Genomic DNA, 22,111 nt, shown 5'->3' with positions numbered 1-22,111 from the left:
GGTAGCCTGCCTGCTTTATGGTTTATGTATGCATAAGCTAAGAAAACGTATAGGGAAGATAGCCAACTTCTGAAATAGAGTACATTATGTTCAAAAAAAAACAAAACGTTGCTCTTGCATTGGCCGGGAATCGAACCCGGGCCTCCCGCGTGGCAGGCGAGAATTCTACCACTGAACCACCAATGCTTCGTTAACATGGGGAGCCTTCCGGTCTCTAGGAATGCGTTGTCTTAAAAAAAAAAAAAAAAGTTAAGTTTTGTTTTCAAAAAGCGATTCCGTTCTCGTTGACATGGAGGCTCATGATGTTCCTTCTTCCGTTCCTTTCGGGAAGAAGAAAATCCCTTTCAGTGCAGCTTCCAAGCGTCTCCTGCAACGCTGGAGCCCGGCCCGTGTGCGGGCGGCCACCTGCGGGGCCAGCACCCCCTCCCTGCGGGCCCAGCACCCACTCCCTGCGGGCCCAGCACCCCCTCCCTGCGGGCCCAGCACCCCCTCCCTGCGGGCCCAGCACCCTCTCCCTGCGGGCCCAGCACCCCCCCTCCCTGCGGGGCCAGCACCCCCTCCCTGCGGGCCCAGCACCCCCTCCCTGCGGGGCCGGCACCCTCTCCCTGCGGGGCCGGCACCCCTCCCTGCGGGCCCAGCACCCTCTCCCTGCGGGGCCAGCACCCCTCCCTGCGGGGCCAGCACCCCCTCCCTGCGGGCCCAGCACCCCCTCCCTGCGGGCCCAGCACCCCCTCCCTGCGGGGCCAGCACCCCCTCCCTGCGGGCCCAGCACCCTCTCCCTGCGGGCCCAGCACCCCCTCCCTGCGGGGCCAGCACCCCCTCCCTGCGGGGCCAGCACCCCCTCCCTGCGGGCCCAGCACCCTCTCCCTGCGGGCCCAGCACCCTCTCCCTGCGGGGCCAGCACCCTCTCCCTGCGGGCCCAGCACCCCCTCCCTGCGGGGCCAGCACCCCCTCCCTGCGGGGCCAGCACCCCTCCCTGCGGGGCCAGCACCCTCTCCCTGCGGGGCCGGCACCCTCTCCCTGCGGGCCCGGCACCCCCTCCCTGCGGGGCCAGCACCCCCTCCCTGCGGGCCCAGCACCCCCTCCCTGCGGGGCCAGCACCCCTCCCTGCGGGGCCGGCACCCTCTCCCTGCGGGCCCGGCACCCCCTCCCTGCGGGGCCAGCACCCCCTCCCTGCGGGGCCAGCACCCCCTCCCTGCGGGCAGCGCTCCCAGGCTCCGGACTCCCCAGTTTCAGGAAGCGCAACGGAAGACGCCAGACTCCTTAGTTTCTTTGGGAGGCGGACGGCATTTCAGGATCGTGGGGAGGCTCCGGGTCCAGGTGCGTTCTGGAGGGAACGGGAGAAGCAGAAACGGGGTACGGGGCTCGAAGAATAAAGAAAACGGAGTGGAGGACGGGGGAGGAAGAGGACTGAGCGACGGGAGGAGGAGGCGGGGAGCGGAGAGGAGCGGGGAGGGAGGAGCCAGAGGGAAGGGGAGGCGGGACGGGACCTCGTGTGGCTCTCCCCTGGTCCCCCCAAAGCAAAGGCAGACAGTGGGGGGCTTAAGAATTGAAGAATTGCGTGGGTTCGCCTTACGCTTCGTTGCCAGGGTTCTGCAGGTGGCGCTGGAAACTCCGTCCTGGCAAACTGAGCGCCGAGATCCCTTTGAAGAAGAATTTCCACAACAGGTGCAGTGATGACTCTAAGGCAAGCGCAAAAACCAACCCGGTAAAGAGTTTGTGTGACTCACTAACGAGGTGATGCGTGAGGTGTTCATACCTGCAAAGGAGAACCCAACGAACAGCCGCTGTGTATGGATCAGGAAGAGCGAAACAGATGTGTGAATGAGGCCAGAACTGTTTCGGTGAGACGTTCCCCAACATGGTTAAGGAAGATGTCCATCCATTCCGTCCCTACTGCGGGACGCAATTAATTTGCATGTCCATAGATACGAAGTATTTTGTATTTCCGTCATGATGCACGATTTGCAGAACTGTAAAATAGCTTCCATACAATCGGAAGCAGATAACACAGAAGGATGTGCGATGGCTTTCCTTTGAAGCACAAACTTTTCCTTTTTTTCAGGTAGATTGCCGCTCAACCTTACCTGAGTAGAAAAGGGCCAAACTCAGAAGTTAAACTTGCCTTTGAAAGCTCGTTATTACTCAATGGCAAAAGCACTGGTCTGATATTCCTGACCATATTCTGGAGAATATCTGGATGGGGATTCTTTTTTTTTTTTTTTTTTTTTTTTTTTTTGTTATCTTTCTGTCGCCTAAGCTGGAGTGCAGGGTTGGAGATTCTTAAGACCTCGGTTTACGGAATGCGAATGTTTTTGTCTCTCCAAAAGTCCTATGTCATATGTTGAAGCCCTAGTTCCCCATGGGACATATTTGCAGGTAATTGGGGGTAATTAGCTCATGAGGCTAAGCACTCATGAATGGAATTAGTGCCCTTATAAGAAGATACAGGAAAGACATGATCTCTTCCTGCCACGTGAGGACACAGCTTGGAGGTACCTGCAAACCAGGGAAAACATCCCCAGCAGAACCAGGCTGTGCTGTCGTCTTGATCTTCCCAGCCTCTAGACTGTGAGAAATAAACGTCTGTTTAAGCTGCCTAGTCTATGGTGCTTAATTGTCCATCCGCGAATCGTGTGTCATCACTGGGGCCTGATCGCTGTCCCACACATAACCTCTGCCTTCAGAGAAATGGACACACCCTATCCCTCTTTCTGGCTTTGCATTTTTCTTTCTAGCAATTGGTTCCTTCCGATATACCATAAATTTTACTTTATTTACTGTCCACCCGATTAGATGTCTTCAAAAGAAATGGATTTTTATCAGTTTTGTTCACTGCTGTGTCTGCAATTTCTGAAAAACTGCAGGCACCTAGTAGATGCTCAGTAAGTAGTCACTAGAAAAGTAATATCTTTTTCTCACCCATCTCAAGGTTCATGGTTGAGGCCCCTGTAACAAAAGACAGATTAACAACAGTAATTACTTAGTCTAGGTTTTATGTGACACAGCTGCCTTCAGAAACAAATTGCCAAAGATATCTGTATATTTCTATGCTGAGTTTGATGAAGAACTGGATAGCTGGGGAGAAGTATCATTGTGAAACAGAAGGGGTATGATCTAACGGTAAGAGACTGCGGAGATCTTAGCAGATCTGTTCAGATTCTTCCGTATTCCTATGTCTTCAGAGACATTTCTTTCCTCCAGGTTTAGGGCAGGTACCTCTTGAATGAAAGTGAAAGATAATACTTCATTAACTCACTTTACGACCTACTTTAAAGGAAGGTTAAAGAGTGACCTCCCTGCTTCTGATGTTTTCTCAAATGCCAAGGTGCCATCTTTTGGGGCAGCATGTCCTGAATCCCATCAAATGAATGAACACATCCGTACCCCTTAGCATGGTGTCATTCATCTAGTAGACACTCAAAGGGCACAGTGTTGATTGGTTCCTCAGCATTCAATTTGACAACAGCTCAGCTTTCAAATAGTTTAAACCGTTAGTTCTCAAACCTTGGCATGCATCAGTGTTGTAACGAGCGAGGGGAAGCACCACTCTCTGAGTTCCAAATTAAGAGTCCTTTATTTCCCAGCTCATGCTTAAAATCTTTCGGCCCCGAGGAAGGGGCTTGATTTCCCTTTATACTTTGATTTAGGTAGGGGAGGGGGAGGCTAGCTGAAGCAGAATTTTAGAGAAGCAGAACAGCAAGTCAGATAAGGAAGCTGGTCACCAGGGGGCAGGAGGTTCCCAGGATTGTTAGTTGCTAAGGGTATACCGTACAAACATCAAGAGGGGTAGCAGGGGGAACTTTCCATACAGTCAATCACCAAGGAAGGCATTCACAATAGCAGGTAGACTTGCCAAGCAGGATGGGGTTACAGTGGTTACAGGTACTGTGAACAGTGTGAACCACTCTTAAACGGCTCAGAGCTGTGAGTGCAGCGTGACCCAGTACTGCACCTGAGGGGCGGAGGCAGGGAGAGAGAAGCCCAGCTGGAGCTTGTCAGGCTCACAGCTAAGATGGAGTCAGTTAGGCTGGCACAAGCTAGGTTATTACATCAGAATCACCTGGAGGGCTCATTATGCACAGATAGTTGGGCCACAAACTCTAGGGTTTCTAATGCAGTATGTCAGGATAGAATGCAAGAATTTGCATTTGTAACAAGTTCTCAGGGGATGCCAACAAGGCATCTCCATACCTTGCTGGCTGCGGGGCTGGCAGTGTCAAATTGGTACAGATCTGTAGCAATCACAATTCCTGCCTCCTCAGAGGAAAGAATTAGACAGGGGCGTAAGGCAGAGGGAGAGCTAGAGACAAGGTTTCGAGCAGGAGTGAAAGTTTTATTATTATTTTGAAACGGAGTCTGGCTCTGCTGCCCTGGCTGGAGTGCAGTGGCACCATCTTGGCTCACTGCAATCTCTGCCTCGTAGTTTTAGGCAATTCTCCTGCCTCACCCTCCAGAGCAGCTGGAACTACAGGCGCACACCACCACGCCCAGCTAATTTTTGTATTTTTAGTAGAGTTGGGGTTTCACCATATTGATTAGGCTGGTCTCGAACTCCGACCTCAGGTGATCCAACTGTCTCGGTCTCCCTAAGTGCTTGGATTACAGGCATCAGCCACTGTGCCCTGGGAGTGAAAGTTTATTAAAAAGTTTTAGAGAGGAATGAAAAGAAGGGTGCTTGGAAGACGCCCAAGTAGGTGACTTGAGAGATTCAAGTGCACTGTTTGACATTTGGCCTGGGGTTTTATACGTTGGCATGCTTCCAGAAAGTTGCATTCCTTCTCCCCGGATTCTTCCCCTGGGGTGGGCTGTCCTCATGTACAGCGTCCTGCCAGCACTTGAAGGAGCTGTGTGCCGTGTTTACTGAAGTGCGCATGCTCACTTTGAGGCCTTCTTTTTTTTTTTTTTTTTTTTTTTTTTTTTGAGATGGAGTTTTGCTCTTGTTGCTCAGGCTGGAGTGCAGTGGTGCGATCTCGGCTCACCGGAACCTCTACCTCCTGGGTCCAAGTGATTCTCCTGCCTCAGCCTCCCGAGTAGCTGGGATTACAGGTGCCCGCCACCATGCTCAACTAATTTTTTGTATTTTTGGTAGAGATGGGGCTTCATCGTGTTGGGCAGGCTGGTCTTGAACCCCTGACCTCAGGTGATCCGCCCACCTCAGCCTCCAAAAGTGCTGGGATTACAGGCGTGAACCACTGTGCCCACTCGACTGTTCCTAGAGGAAGGTCATATACTAGTTAAACTCTGCCATTTTGCCTCTTTTTTTTTTTTAAAGACAGAGTTGCCCAGGCTGAAGTGCAGCTCCTGGGTTGAAGCACTTCTCCTGCTTCAGCCTTCATAGTAACTGGGACTACAGGCACGTGCCACCACGCCCAGCTAATTTTGTATTTTTAGTAGAGACTGGGGTTTCTCCATATTGGTCAGGCTGCTTGCAAGCTCCCGACCTCAGGTGATTTGCCTGCCTTGGCCTTCCAAAGTGCTGGGATTACAGGTGTGAGCCACCAAGCCCGGCCCATTTTGCCTCTTAGTGTGCATATATGAGCCCAATCACCCAACTCCTGAGATGTCATCGGAAACCTGCCAATCACCAGCTTCAGGTGTTTATCTACTGGGGCTGGCCTTTCCCTGGCACCAGCTGTGACCAATTATTCTTTCAGCGAGACAGTGTAACAACTGCCTGTCCATTGCATTATGGTTGCCTCCTGTTCCTGGGGCAGGGAGGATGGCCCTCTCCTGCCCTGCTCACGTCTGACCACCTACCTACTGTAATAGTGGAATGCAGGAAATAGTACATAAAATATGGCACCTTGTTTGATTTTGCTTTTTTGAGACAGTCTCACTGGAGCACAGTCGCATAATCTCAGCTCACTGTAGTCTCCACCTCCCGGTTTCAAGTGATTCTCATGCCTCAGCCTCCCAAGCGGCTGGGAGTACAGGCATGCACCACCATGCCTGGGTAACTTTTTTGTATTTTTAGTAGAGACAGTTTCATCATGTTGGCCAGGCTGGTCTTGAACTCCTGACCTCCTGGAGGAGTTCGCCTGCCTCGGCCCTCCAAAGTGCTGGGGTTACAGGCGTGAGCCACTGTGCCCAGTTGCTCCAGCTACTTTTCTGATCTCAATTCCTGCTAATGCAGCTTGGTTTACATTGACTTTGGCTCAACTTTCTTTTTGATTCCATTGCACCCTGACTTGAAATTTCCTTTTTCGTTTACATTTGGAGGGAAACAACATGAACTCACATAACATCAGAAATATCATGAGGCTCCCGCAATATTCTCTAAGTTTTAGAGCCAACTTAGACTCTATAGCCTTTACTCAAGGCTCCACTCTTGTTTAGTATGTTGATAATCTATTACTTTGTAACCAAAATAAACAGGATTCCCTTATAGACCCTGATTCTTTTTTTTTTTTTTTGAGACGGAGTTTCGCTCTTGTTACCCAGGTTGGAGTGCAATGGCGCATTCTTGGCTCACCGCAACCTCCGTCTCCTGGGTTCAGGCAATTCTCCTGCTTCAGCCTCCTGAGTAGCTGGGATTACAGGCACGCGCCACCATGCCCAGCTAATTTTTTGTATTTTTAGTAGAGATGGGGTTTCACCGTGTTGACCAGGATGGTCTCGATCTCTTGACCTCGTGATCCACCCGCCTCGGCCTCCCAAAGTGCTGGGATTACAGGCATGAGCCGCCGCGCCCGGCGACCCCGATTCTTTTAAAGGCACTAGCTGAAGGAGGCCATAAAGCCTCTGGCCTAAGTTCAATGAATGCAAACAGCTTAGGACGCGTTGTCTCAGGCTCCCAACAGCTCACCTCAAAATGTCTGCAGTCAATTTTGTGCATCCCTCCGCCAAAACCCAAACAGCAGCTAGGTAAGTTTCTAGGAACAGGAGGCTATTGCTGCCAGTGGACGCCTGACTTTGCTGCCATTGCTAAACCCCTGTATGCCCTTCTCCCAGATGCTATTTTAGAGCCCAGTTCCTGGCCCTCAGAGGCATTCGTCTTCTTTGACGCCCTAAAATTAGCGTTGCCCACATCCCAGCTCTTGTTTTATCTAATTTTGACAACCTTTACTTGCCATAAAAGTAATGGGGCTGCTGCAGGTGTCCCAGCACAAGCCTCTGCCTCTGTAGCATCTTTCTCATGTCAGACCCTGTCACAGCGGACTTGCCCGCATGCCTGCAGGTGGTGGCTGCAGCTGCTGCCCCAACAGGCAAAGCCTATACTCTTACATTAGGCTTCCCCACTCACCTCTTTGTTTCCCATACTGTGTCTGCTCTCCTACAAGTTCATAAGACACAGCGCCTCTCTACACCAAAATAGACCACCTACGAGCAGGCTCTATTGACTAAGTCCCCTATCTTCTTACATCATTGTAACTCTTTAAATCCCACTACTCTACGACCCCTCCTTGATGATGGAGATCCCCACTCTATTCCACACGATCATCTTGCAGTTATGCAAATGGTTTCTGAGCCACCAGAGAATCTCTCAGATACCCACTTAGATAAGGCAGGCTTACTTCTACTTTGCGTATAAAGAACTCTTAGGAAGACATGGTTGTTCACGCGTGTAATCCCAGCACTTTGGGAAGCTGAGGAGGGTGGATCACTTGAGCCCAGCAGTTTGAGACCAGCCTGGGCAACATGGTGAGACCCGTCTCTACAAAAAGTACAAAAATTAGCCAGGTGTGGGGGTGCACACCTGTAGTCCCAGCACCTCAGGAAGTTGAGGCTGTAGTGAGCCGAGATCACGCCACTGCACTCCAGCTGGGTATCACAGCAGGACGCTACATCAAAAAAAAAAAAAGGGATAGAATTCTTAAGGAGGGTGGTGGGCACCTGCAGTCCCTGCTACTTGGGAGACTGAGAACGGAGGATTGCTTGAGCCCAGGAACGCGACATCAGCTTAGGCAACATCATGGGATATTTTCATCACTGACAACATAGTCACAAGCTGGGTGATCTTGGCCCACTGCAACCTCTGCCTCCCAGGTTCAAGTTATTCTCCCACCTCAGCCTCCTGGGGAGCTGAGACTACTGACACCTGCCACCGCTCCTGCTAATTTTTGTATTTTTTGTTTTGTTTTTGTTTTTGAGATTGAGTCTCACTCTGTCGCCCAGGCTGGAGTGCAGTGGTGCAATCTTGGCTCATGGCATCCTCTGTCTCCCAATCGAGTAATTCTCCTGCCTCAGCCTCCTGAGTAGCTGGGATGGCAAGTACCTGCCACCACGCTGGGCTAACAGAAATTGCTGTTGCTTTCTCCAAGAATATAGTAGTTGCATATAGGGCAGTGAACGGTCCCGTTTTCCCAGAACCGAATGGTTGACTGGGATATAGGACGTCTAGTGCTAACCCCTGTGCCATTCAGGGCAAACTGCAACTAGCTGTCACCCTAGATAAACATAACTGTGTGCATGTATTTTAAAGGGTTTCCTGATCCTTTAAAGTTCATTCACAGCCTCCCTATGGTTTATAAACCCATGGTTAAGAAATCTTGGCCTAAAGTAAACACATTTCTATTATCATGTGAGGGAGACAAAAAGGTGAGCAAAAGACACTGACCACCACTGAACTACTGAAAGATAAAACCAACATCAGATGACCAGTCTGTGCTCATGCCAGTCTGCACATAGGAACACAGCGGCGTCTGGTCACCGACACCGTTTCAGATGAGGTGCCATAAAAGGTGAAAGAGTATCTCCACAGAAATAAAATTGATGCCACATGAGAGAGAAGCCTCCTAAGAACTGCAGACTCATTTTTATAAACTTTTGTTTCCTGTTTTTAGGATGTTCCTCATGCTTAACAATTCTGATATTCTCAACTTTTTTGCTCAAGTTCTGCTGTGAAAAACTGAGTTCGCCTCTAGTGCAGCTCTGGTGAAAAGGACGTTTCTCTGGTAGATTGGCTGGATAACCTTGACTAGATAATCGTCATGTTTCCATTTCTGCCGCCAGTGTACAATGGAATAAGAACAGAGAGATGAGAAATGTGATTTCTTTGAAAAGCGTAAGTCGTTCCTCAGAACGAAGTTGTAATAAAATTACACTTTTAGCACATGTGAAAAGTGTGGTTTCGCGGCAAATAACTGGAATTTGGAGGTACTGTTCAGAATTCAAGTTTTGGAACTCCCTGTTACAAAGTGTCAATCTGAGTCTTAGTTTTTACCTGCTACTGAGGGACGATAATATTTGAAACATTATTACAGCAGATACTCAGTGAGGCGTTCCAAGAATTGTGCTGAGCCATTATATTTCTGAACCGTTACAGTATTCCCTGTAAGCCAGTAATAGTTACTCTACCTACTCTGCAAATGCAAATGCTGTTACATTCAGAAAGTATTGTGAACCCCCAAAATTTGAGACAGCTCTCAGTTAATTTAGAAAGTTTATTTTGCCAAGGTTGAGGACACGCGCCCATGACACAGCCTCAGGAAGTCTTAATGACATGTGCCCCAGGTAGTTGGGGCACAACTTGGTTTTATGCATTTTAGGAAGACATGAGACATCGATCAATATATATAAGAAGTACAGTGGTTCCATCCAGAAAGGTGGGGACAACTCCAAGCAGGGAGGAGGCTTCCAGGTCACAGGTAGGTAAGAGAGAAATTGTTGCATTCTCTGAGTTTCTGGTAAGCCTTCCCAAAGGAGGCAGTCAGAATATACATCTACCTTGGCGAGCAGGGGGCTGAATAAACTAAACGGGGAGGGTTTGTGCTGAGCAGTTCCCCGCTTGACTTTTTTCTTTAGCGTAGTAATTTTGGGGCCCCCAGATTTTCCTTTCACAGTATCAACAGAAAGTTTTCAGGATATAGCCCGGACTCTAGTCCTTCCATAAATGGTCCTAAAATCATTTGTTGACTGAAACATGGAGGATTCCAGGCATCCAGCAAGGCTCTCAGCGGTGACAGCGAACTTCACACATTGCAATAGCAGCTATGTTGTGATTGTCACCTGGCCAACAGTGACTGTAGAAGTCATAGATTATAGATGAACAGCAATTTTTAAGAGAAAGTAAATGTGAAAAAATGTGCATCTTAGAATTCATGAAATTTGGAATGTAAACCGTGGGGCATAGAAGCAAACATCTGTTACTGAACTGAAATTATCTCATGCTCACAACAAAACTTGTGAGGGAACATATGTTGCTATGATTTGAATCCTTTTAACTATACTGATAAATGTTTTATGCTCGAGAACATTCCCATTATCATGGGAAACGTTCTGTGTGTGCTTGAGAAGAATGTATATCCTGCTGATGCTATGTAGAGTCTTCCATAAATGTCAAATAGATCACTTAGGTTGATGATGTTCAAGTCTACATGCCTGCTGGTTTTCTATTTGTTCTGTTATTGAAGAAGGGTGCTGAGATCACCTGTAACCATGATGTGCATACCTCTTTCATCTCTACCAGATTTCTTTGTATGTATTTTGAAGTTTCGTTATCATATGTATAAATGTTTAAGATTCACATGTCCTTTTGATGGGTTGGTTTCTTTATTATTATTAAATGACTACATTCTTGGTAATATTCTTTGCTCTGAAATCTACTTTTTCTTATAATAATATAGCCAATTCTTTTGATTGTTACTGTGGTTACCTTCTCCAACCTTTATTATTTACTTGTATGCATCATAATATATACATACACACACACACATACACATACAGATATATGGGGTTTTTTTGTTGTTTGTTTGTTTGTTTGTTTTGAGACAGACTCTATCTCTGTCACCCAGGCTGGAATGCAGTGGCACATTTCATGGTTCACTGCAACCTCCATTTTTCAGGTTCAACTGATTCTAGTGCCTCAGTCTCCTGAGTAGCTGGGATTACAGGTGTGATGCCACCGTGTCCTGCTAATTTTTGTATTTTTAGTAGAGATAGAGTTCCCCCATATTGGCCAGGCTGGTCTCAAACTCCTGACTTCAAGTGATCCACTCACCTCAGCCTCCCAAAGTATTGGGATTACAGACATGAGCCACTATTCCTGGCCTGTGTCCTTATATTTAAAGTACCTTCCTTATAGACAGCATACAGTGGGTCTTGCTTTTTTATCCATCTGATGATCTTTGCCTTTCCACTGGAGCAAATTTGGGGCACATTTTAGTACCGGAAATGATGTTTAAAAAAAATCTATGACATATTTATGGGAATATGACTGTTATTTTTAATGTAATTTAGAAAAGTAAAATATTATAAATATGACTGTAATTTGTGTCATACACAGAGAGACAGACTGCATTATCTTCCTAATCATTCCACAATCCATATGGTGCTAATATTCGTGCAACTTTCAAAAACGATGTCAATTTCTTATATCTGCACAGAAGGTTTTGTTTTCTCACCAACTTCTACCCCATGGTGAACTCACTGTATGTAACAAAAAATGATATGATCTGTGTGCTTATTGTTTCAAACAGGAAAACAGCTTAAAATTCTCATGGTAGTAAGATAGCAATGATGCTGGGAGTAGGAATAAAGTTGGATTCTTGCTAATTTCATTAACAATTTACAATTTAGGCCGGGCGCGGTGGCTCACGCCTGTAATCCCAGCACTTTGGGAGGCCGAGGCGGGTGGATCACGAGGTCAAGAGATGGAGACCATCCTGACCAACATAGTGAAACCCCATCTCTACTAAATACAAAAAAATTTAGCCGGGCATGGTGGCACATGCCTGTAATCCCAGCTACTTGGGAGGCTGAGACAGGAGAATCGTTCGAACCCAGGAGGCGGAGGTTGTGGTGAGCCGAGAATGCGCCATTGCTCTCCTGCCTGGGTAACAAGAGCGAAACTCCGTCTCAAAAAAAAAAAAGAATTTACAATTTAAAAATCAGATCCTTCAAAAGTAAATATTATGCTCTTTTCTTTGGAAGATGATGAACTGTATAGCCCTAAATGATACAGATGACACAGTACCATGAATGACAGCCTTTCCCAAAAGCTATGTCTACATGAACATCACTAGAATCTGCAAATGTTACCTTATATGGAGAAAGATGTGATTAAGAATCTCAGGAGGAAGCGTTTATTCTAGATTATCTGGGTGAGTTTTAAATGCCATCGTGAATCCCTGTAAGAGACAAGCAAAGAGGGATCTGACTGCAGCTCACACAGAAAAGAGAGAGAGATGAGAAAAAAAGATTCTTAATCACAAAATATACCCAGGTAACAAACCTGCAAATGTACCCCTGAATCTAAAATAAAAGTTGAAATTACTTTAAAAAAAAAAAACAGAAAGAAAAGAAAAAGAAATCAAGAATTATAGGCTGGGTGTGGTGGCTCACACCCATAATCCCAGCACTTTGGGAGGCCAAGATGGGTGGATCACCTGAGGTCAGGAGTTTGAGACCAGCCTGGACAACATGACAAAACCCTGTCTCTACTAAAAATAGAAAAATTAGCCAGATGTGGTGGCACTTGCCTGCAATCCCAGCTACTCTCCATAGGCTGAGGCAGGAGAATCACTTAAACCCATGAGGCAAAGGTTGCAGTGAACCAAAATCGTGCCACCACACTCCACCCTGGGTGACAGAGTGAGACTCCATCTTAAAAAAAAAAAAGAATTCTTATACATATATAACATTCCCCCACTATATCAGCCTCTACCTCTATAAAACAGTTAATTTAGTATTTGTTGTTCTAAATGAAGCCAGAATGAATATATATATGTATATAGTTGCAAGATAACTGATGGCAAAATATTTATAAAAGTTTGTCATATGGCTTTAGAACTTAGCAATATGCAATTTATGAGATCAATTAATGGCTTATTTTAAAAATGTAAAATACTTCAATCTCCATCACTCTGGTTTCTGTAGTATTTTCTCATAATTTTTTAAAGGACACTGACATTGCCTTTGAGCTGACATCAAAATTTGTCACTGGAAATCTGATATATCATTTAATTGGAATTTAATATACAAATGCATTTTTTTAAGGAATGTCCCCTCATATTTCAATATACTCTATTAGTGTTTTGCTCCTATTTTCCTTTAAATTATAACTCGTTTATAATTGCTGAAACTCAGCAAGCAACATACCTTTATTTATTTTAACTGTTAGCACAGCTGTTCCTAAAGGGTGATCTCCTGACAGGCAATATCACCTGGAAATCTGCAGATATGCAAATAATCAGGCCCCACCCCAGACCTACTGCATTAGAACATCTGGAAGTAGATGACACCCACCAATCCGAATTTTAAAAGCCCTACAGATGATTCGGATGCAAGTTAAAGGTTTAAGATCTACCACGTTGCATTAGAATTATGCTGAAATCTATGATGTTATCGTAAGGTTTTCAAGTAAAATGTTCTAATTGTATTTGGTAGTTACTGCATTTTATGCTTTTAGGACATATTTGATTAAAAAAATTGGAAAAAAATAATATTGAGAAGCAGTTATTCTAATTACACTGTAACAAGTCACAAAATCAACCAAATAACCAATTTATAGCGTGTATTTTCTTTAGCACTTTTATGGGGTCTGAAGGTCGTATGGAAGAAGCTGAAATTATGATCTATGCTGCCTCAACGGCACTAACATGAAATTAATAAGCATTTCTTTTTGGACAAGAAGTCTGCATTAAACAAGCAGTGGACATCATTATATAATGTGCTTTTTTATGACTTAACCTATAAGGGCTTTTGAGGTTAAAAGGAGGGAGGTAACATACACAGTAGAGGAATCGTTTTAAAAGGTCAGTAGCAGGCATTTGGTTTCAGTCTAAAATGTAGCTACAACTTTATTTGGTAGCTAGACTAGGACATTTCAACTTAGAAGTGGGAAGTACAGAAACAGCAGAAGATCTAAGTAAAATCGAGAGGGGAAATCATTGTGGATTTTAGTATCGTGTCGATGTGTGAGTAGTGTTAAAATTTAAGTAGAGCTGTTAACGTTATAGCTGTAATTAAGATAAGGTGTTTGGATACTTCTGTTAGATCTACAATTGTCTGAAAATGATTTGTGCCATGGAGTTTGTGTGAGTGTGTGAAAGGATGAGGGCATTGTACACGTATCAAAACGTTTTATTTCCGGGGAAAAGATTTCTAAGCTTTTATTTTGGTTTCAGAGACGCCTAAGACTCTTACCCATGTATACAGACCAGCGGTATGATGTTTGAGACCTTAAAGATTTTAAGGCTATCCTATTTTGAGAGTTCATAAAAGACCAGTTTCAAGACTTGTGCAATGAATATATCTAGGCAGTAGAAAACAGACGTGGCTCTCTGTCGATGACATTTTATTTAAAGATCACCATAAGGGCCGGGCGCGGCGTCTCAAGCTTGTAATCCCAGCACCTTGGGAGGCCGAGGCAGGTGGATCACGAGGTCAAGACATCGAGACCAACCTGGTCAACATGGTGAAACCCCGTCTCTACTAAAAATACAAAAATTAGCTGGGCACGGTGGCGCGTGCCTGTAATCCCAGCTACTCGGGAGGCTGACGCAGGAGAGTTGCCTGAACCCAGGAGGCGGAGGTTATGGTGAGCCGAGATCGCACCATTGCACTCCAGCCTGGGCAACAAGAGCGAAACTCCAGCTAAAAAAAAAAAAGATCACGATAGTAGTTTTTTAAGAATAATGATAATGAATCGATTTGGAGAGAATTGAATTATAAGCTTTGTGAAGTTGAAGTCTTTAAAAGGTCTACCATTTGGGAATTCCTTATTTTTTTATTAACACCCTGGCAAGAAAATATTTAGGCCACAGAAACAAATACAGCTTTTTGTGAAGGAAATTTTCTTTGAGGGAGCTTACGATAGTTCTCTACAGTAACAACAAAAAACAGGGCAGCTTGCAGAGAAGTTAGTAAGCTAAGTAAGCATTATGTCTTTGGCAAAGCTTATCATCTGCGTATGTCTCATCTCTTGATTAAGACTCTCGCGACCAACCTTTTCAAGGCTTCCTTTACCTCTCTGTTCCTAAGTGTATATATAAGGGGGTTCAGCATGGGCGCGATGATTCCATAGAAGACAGAAACCATCTTTCCCCGGTCCTTGGAGCTGGGTGAAGGTGGCTGCAGGTACATGGAGGTGGCTGTACCATAAAAAAGTGACACCACAATTAGATGAGAGCCACATGTCCCAAATGCTTTTTGTCTGCCTTCAGCAGACTGGATTCTCAACACTGCTTGGACTATAAAAGCATACGATATGAGGACGAGTGTCACAGGTATGAGAAGGAACAGCACACTGATGAAGAAAAGTTCAGCCTCATTTGCTGTCGTGTCGACACAGGACAACTTGAGCAGTGCAGGGACTTCACAGAAGAAGTGATCCACTTCTCTGTGACCACACAGTGGCATCTGAAGTGTCCAGGTGGACTGCAATAGTGAATTACTGAAGCCACTAACCCAGGATGCAGCTGCCAACTGGAGGCAGAGCCTCTGGTGCATGATAACTGAGTACTGGAGAGGCCGACAAATAGCTACGAACCTATCGAGGGACATGACGGCCAGGAGAAGACACTCAGTGGAACCCAACGCCAGGAAAATGAAAAGCTGGGCCACACAGCCCCCATAACTGATTACTTTCCTGGTGCTGCATATGTTTACCAGCATTTGTGGGACTGTACTTGTGGTGTAGCAAAGGTCCAGGAGTGAGAGATTGCTAAGAAAAAAGTACATGGGGGTGTGGAGTTTGAAATCCAGATGTGACACAAGAATTATTGTCAGATTGCCAAAGATTGTCAAGATATAGGAAAACAGGAACGTCACAGACAGGGGAAGCTCTAGCCATGGTCGATCCGAGAAACCTAACAGAATGAACTCCTGAGGGACACTCTCATTTATCCAATTCATGTTAAATGGTTCAACTCTTTGTTCTCTGAAATATGAGAAGTCAGAAGGTTAATAAACACATTTATTGATTATGTCAGCTATAATCATTTTGCTAGCGATTTACATAAATTTACAGACTGATTGTATTAATAATGTGAAAAAAGTGCTGATAAAGGTATAAATACTTATCTGAGTATTTCAAAAGTGTTTATGCATTTGTAACACCATATTAGCAAAGTGAATTTCAAGAATCTTAAGCCATATTTTCAGTTTCCAAATTCACATAATGTATCCTTTGATATTTTACTGCTCGTAAATGTATTTTTCACGTTCTTCCTACCTAGATATCTACTGTGAGGTGGATGTAGATACAGTTTCCTGCCATTTGAATCCATTCTAATTTCTCCTCAATGCCAATGAGATTCCCTGATTGTGGGAATCAGTTAAAATTAATTAAAGCCACCTCCCATTACTCTACCACCTTCAAAAAAGCCATGTAGACAGTATCCAGTAAGTTATCCAGACACAGTTTAAGGAGATGTATCCTTTTTGTTTTGGAAGCTCACAGAATTTGTAAAGATTCCTTAATAATATGATATTTGAAGTTCAGAGGCCTGGGCTCATGTCCCTACCCTCTCTAATCAGTTACATTCATTAAATTGGAATGCTTCTAACCCTCTGGTCTCCACACTTCTCATTTGTAAAATGAAGATAATATAGTGGTCCCCCTTTATCCATGGGGGATACATTCCAAGACCCCAAGTGGATAGATACCTCAAACTGTGGATAGTACCAACACCTATAGATACTATTTTTTAATATATACGCAACTAGAATGAGGTTTAATTTATAAGTTAGGCACAGTAAGAGATTAAGAACAGGAACTAATAAAACGGAACAGCAATAACAGCTCAACACCCCCATTTGTTGTAATAAACTTTATGTGAATGTGGAGTCCTCTCTTTTTTTCTCTCTCGAAACACCTTATTCTAGTGTGCTCACCCCTCCTGTGTTCTGCCGATCTGATGACCGAGGTGGCTACTAAGTGCCTAACAGGCAGGTGGATGGTCTAAATCAAGTTTGTCCACACAGGCCCACGGGCTGCATGCAGCCCAGGATGGCTTCGAATGTGGCCCAACACAAACTTGTAAACTTTCTTAAAACATCATGAGAGTTTTTTTGTGATTTAAAAAAAAATCAGCTATTGTAGTGTTGCTGTATTTTATGTGAGGCCCAAGACAATTCTTCTTCTTCCAATCTGACCCAGGGAGGCCAAAAGTTTGGACACTCCTGCTCTAAACAATGAGATGATTCCCACGACTCGGCGGGATAACGCAAGACTTCATCAGGCTATTCAGAATGCCATGAATTTAAACCTTATGAATTGTTCAATTCCGGAATTTTCCTTTTAATATTTGCAGACCATGGCTGACTGTGGGTAACCGAAATTGTACAAAGCAAAATCACAGAGAAGGGAGGACTACCGTAATCTTTATCTAAGTGTGCAAAGCAAAATCACAGAGACGGGAGGACTACCGTAATGTTTTTCTAAGTGTGCAAAGCAAAATCACAGAGAAGGGAGGACTACCGTAATGTTTTTCTAAGTTGCCTTGATGTGAAGTATAAATGATGTGAGGTATAAACCCACAGGCCTACCCTAGACTCGTGCCTTTAGAAACGGAGAAGAGTGGATGAAAGGAAGCTGCAGCGATCCAAGGTCTGAGGTGCTCAGAGAGGAATTACTTACGATTTCTAGAACTTTACATTTCTTAGGGTTACCAATGAAAATGACTCTGATTTCCTTCTTAACCCACAAGCCATCAACTCTAACGACAGGGGGTCATAGTCAGCATCTGGCGTGAGTATAAATGTGATCTTGAGTGTGAATTGCCTGCCATAGTGCCTGGCATATAGATGCACAGCTGTGTCGGAGAAACTACAACAGTTCTGCAGGAACTCTGAGATGCTTTGGGTAGAGGCAATTTAGCCTCATAAATTTCCTGGAGGGACTAATATGTCAACTCTACCAGCTAAACATGTATTCATCCCCCCAAAAATCTTAATGGGACACTTCATAATTGTATTACTTTATCAATGTTAGAACATTTGTTTTTCAATTTCGTTCATGTTCAGCATAGTGTTGGCAATGTGAATTTTAATTTTTCTACTTATTTTAGAACCATTAGCTTCCTAAAAAATGTCTCCTCACTCTCACCTAAAAAGAAAATTGAGATTTGTAGTCAGATATGGATATGAAATGATATTCAAAAGTATTTTTAAGTGAAAAAACGAAGTGACTGAACATTTGTATAGCATGATTCCATCAGTTTAAGAAAGGAACATAATATTAGTATAATATACATACTAATATATAAATTAAAAGCTACTTTTGAATAATGTAGAAGAAACTATTACCCCTCAGAAATCAAAATGGGGGTGAATAAAGCAGACTTTACTTATACACTTAACTATTTTTTTGTTCAAGTTTCTAATAAGCAGGCATTACTTTTATATTTTTAATGACCTGCTGACCAATTTATTCTCTGTATTCTACTTTCAGACTAGCGTTGCTTTAGTTAAGATTTTGATGGCCATGAGGATGAAAATATTACAAGAAATTTAATTTTTTAGCTCTCTTGATAATTCCTTAAAATTCAGTCTGAATGTATATATATATATATATTTTTTTTTTTTTTTGAAACGGAGTCTTGCTCTTGTCACCCAGGCTGGAGTGCAGTGGCACAATCTCGGCTCACTGCAACCTCTGCCTCCCAGGTTCAATGATTCTCCTACCTCAGCCTCCTGAGTAGCTGGAACTATAGGCGCCTGCCACCAATCCTGGCTAATTTTTGTATTTTTAGTAGAGGCTGCCATGGTGGCCAGGCTGATCTCGAACTCCTGACCTCGTGATCCGCCTGTCTCGGCCTCCCACCGAGATTACAGGCGTGAGCCACCATGCCTGACTGTACAAAGAGTTTTCAAAAGATGGATTGTAGGAGCATTTTGTATCTTACTAGTAAAATGTGTGTGTGTGTGTGTGTGTGTGTGTGTGTGTGTGTGTGTGTGTTGCCAAGGAGTGCAGGAATCAGAGAAAACGAGACAAATGGCATCAGTTAAAGAGAGATTTCATATATGTCAGTATCTTTGAGGTGCACACGTGTTGAAGAGATCCCCTCAAACTCATCACATTGGGATGGCTGAAATACTCGTTTATTCAGACTGCTGAATGTACCCCTGCTGTCCTGACATAGTCACTGCCAGAGTCCCTCCTATTCTCAGACGCATTCCTGCTTGGATAAATCGTAAGGTCTGCCTTCATTTATTGCTCGGGAGGTATCTCACTGTTAAAGACACTATATGTGCTTTCTCCTTTAACACGGATCAGGGCCCTTCCTTCCTGACCAGGCCCTCTGTCTGACTTTCCTCCTCAGAACTCAACTAAGAGACTGCCTCACCAAAAAGCCCTCTCACTGAGGATTACAGGAGAGAATCAGTTAACTCTTCTTAAACTAGGTGACCACCTCACTCTGAGATTCAGTCCTCACAAAAGAAATAAACTGCTTTGTCATTAATGTATTAGTGTATCCAATTATGTAATATCCCCTCACTTTCTGGAGTAAGGCACAAGGAGGCAGAAATATTCATCACTCTAGTAGGAAGCCCTGGAGCTGAGTAACAATGATGCAGCCAGAAAGCAGTGAGGGGAAGAAGCTGGACATTTCACAGCCCTGAATTCCCACGTCTGTCTTTCTTACTCATCTTCTGCACACACCGTTACCTCAAATATTTATCCACTCTTAAAAGGATATCTTTAAATAGATGTGGTATCCTTTTGTATTTCAGACAGTTTAAGTAATTTAAATTCTGATTTATGTCCCTAATTTTAGGATTAAAGTGCTTGTTGACAACTAAAAAGCAAAACAAAACAGAAACCAGGAAGTCCTTATCTGCATCTTTAAGATTATATCCCATAGGCTACTATTTACCTGTTAACACCTGCTCCAATTGCTTGCAACTGTGGCTAATATCTTAAAGGTGGTAGATTTCTCTGCTTTGCAATAAAATCACATTGCCAGCATCTCCAGATACAATTATTCTCATTTTGAATAGTAAACGTTCAACTGACTAGCAAAACATTTGAATTATGTGAAATACCTAGCAGATCAGAAAGAGAGCATAGCAATCAATTGGATAAAAACAGAAGTTAATGTGAGAGAATTTTAGAAAGCTGCTGAGGGAAACTTTACAGCGTTTATCCGTGGTCACATTAGGATATTTTAACCCCTAGTTTAGAACACTTGCTCAGATGGACACACAGCCTTACCTCCTTTCTTACCTGTGTACTGGTTGACCTTATATGTGTCATCTCCCTCTTGAATTTTTTCATTATATATTTTTTAACATTAAAAAAGATGAGGTTCAACAGAGTCTTGGAAGCATCCTCTTAAATTGCACTGTGGAATAAACACCAAGACAAGAGAGGTGACAAGAGTTTTAGTCCCAAACGTGCCAGCGGAAGTCACTGTGTAATTGGATGAGTTGGTTAATAGCTTTGGGTATCAGTTTTATTTTCTGTAACATTATAGGGTTGCTACTTTCCTTACAGCATAAAAACTATTTACTCCTATGCTTTCTTAAAATTTCTCATATCTCTGAGAGAGAGATTTCCAAATAATGTCCTTTCGCTGGAGTATAAGAATGAATCATAGGACCATTTTTTCCACATCGCTGATACACTGTACACGGAAGTTTGTAAAATAAAAGATTCCTGTTTATAAAAGATTAATTTTGTAGGTAGAAACCTGAATTTATATGCTCAAAGGTATTACTTTCCCAGAATCCTAGGGCATGTAAGCAGCAAAGTGAACATTAGAACCAAAGACTGACTTGCTCTAAAGTTCATATTTCCCACAGAGATTACGAATATGTTCAAAGTCCCATTATGTATGACAATAAAGCACATAGAAGATGAAGCTAAGTCAGATTTTTCCAGCAGATAATTTGGTTTTTGCTGAGATTTGAACCACAAACGGACTATGACCCGAATGCTTAGAACACTCAAATTTTAACGTAATTTTATTTTGTAAGTTTTAGAAACGTATTCTACTTACGTCCATTTTAAGCTGTAGAGATAGATCAATTCATTTATTTTTTTGTCTCAGAAGCCTTGAGTTCAAACAGGACTAATTTGAAGTGCGCAGATACAACGTCTTCATATACTTAGTTACATAACTGATTTCATGAAATCTTTTTCACTTATTTAAATTCTACTCAATATGCAGCAAGTCATGAAGCCTCTACTCAGAGTTAACTACAGAATAATAAGGATAAATGTTGCACATGATCAGAATGCAGCGTGCAGCATCACCTCACTTGGAATTTAGGGTATCAGCTGCTATTTTCGGAGACTTTTTTCCAGTCAGTTTTGCAAAATGGATAGAAGAATTTTCTCTATTGATCTTAGTGTTTGGTCTCGGGCAGAAATCTCAGTCAGTGAACTGCAAAACTCTTTCCCCACAGTTTATAGTGGTTAACGGCATACCCAGTGGGAGGAGAGAGGGAGGAGGTCTCTATGAAGTGATGTTCCTCTTTGGAAACTGATTTGCTAAGCAAAATCGTTTCTCTAGAGGCTGAATTCTCAACATTTTGTAATGCAAAAGGAATGACAATAGGGACTAAAATACTTTTTTATCAAAGAAAAATGGAATTTTGTGCTATTGAATTGCAGCTCGTTTTCTTCTGTAAACTATTTCATGAGTTCCTTAAAGCCAATTAATGACTTCTATCAGGAAAGAGGTCTTTATTTTTGTTATTATTATTTTTAAAATCACAGCTGCACATGCCAAGGGAAGAAATTTTTTATTTTATGTGTAAAATCTGTTAAGACACAATCCAAGGTCATGTTCCTAAACCTTTGATTTCTATGTCAGAAAATAAGCTACCACTTATCTCAAGAAAAGAGCTTACTAATTTGATTTATGGTATATTTTACATAAAATGGATTTTTAAAAACTTAATGTACAGCCAATATATGTAGCATATATTTTCTTTCACGGATTTTGAGTTTTCAGTCTTAGTTTCTAAGGTCTTCAGTTCAGAATAGTATCCGGCCCCTTAAATTGCCTGGTTTAAAGTTTATTTGTAGTACAGTATTTAATCCACCATAATGTAATATATTTTTATTTTTTATATTCTGTAATATGCAGATTCATTTGAATTTCTTTTCCAGATGGATAAAATTAGAAGACATATATTTATAATTATAGAAAAAATATTTGGTATCTATTAAATCGAAAAAACTTTTAACAATTTTGAAAAAAATGACTAGAAATAG

The 22,111-nt window shown here is 43.3% G+C and overlaps 2 protein-coding genes and 1 non-coding gene across 3 annotated transcripts in view; 1 reads left to right on the top strand and 2 right to left on the bottom strand.

The window, feature by feature from the left end:
- Positions 1–115: 115 nt before the first annotated feature.
- Positions 116–186, bottom strand: TRNAG-GCC (transfer RNA glycine (anticodon GCC)). Its single transcript has one exon. It is a non-coding gene; the product is annotated as a tRNA-Gly (tRNA).
- Positions 187–302: 116 nt separating this feature from the next.
- On the top strand, positions 303–2,218 carry LOC144582291 (uncharacterized). The gene is made up of 3 exons (XM_078370538.1): positions 303–1,320; positions 1,590–1,687; positions 2,066–2,218. Exons 1-3 carry the CDS (start codon positions 303–305, stop codon positions 2,093–2,095), a joined length of 1,146 nt encoding a protein of 381 aa, XP_078226664.1. The 3' UTR covers positions 2,096–2,218.
- A 2,673-nt stretch (positions 2,219–4,891) lies between these two features.
- Positions 4,892–22,111, bottom strand: part of LOC103792197 (olfactory receptor 2B2) — a 113,785-nt gene continuing 96,565 nt past the window's right edge. The window contains exon 5 of the mRNA XM_054254718.2: positions 4,892–20,231. Coding sequence (XP_054110693.1) covers positions 14,860–15,798 — 939 coding nt within the window. The 5' untranslated portion in view covers positions 15,799–20,231 and the 3' untranslated portion in view covers positions 4,892–14,859. The remainder of the gene's footprint in view (positions 20,232–22,111) is intronic.

The sequence above is a fragment of the Callithrix jacchus genome, chromosome 4 (genome assembly GCF_049354715.1).
Source record: "Callithrix jacchus isolate 240 chromosome 4, calJac240_pri, whole genome shotgun sequence".
Lineage (NCBI taxonomy): Eukaryota > Metazoa > Chordata > Mammalia > Primates > Cebidae > Callithrix > Callithrix jacchus.
This window is presented reverse-complemented; position numbering and strand designations above follow the sequence as displayed.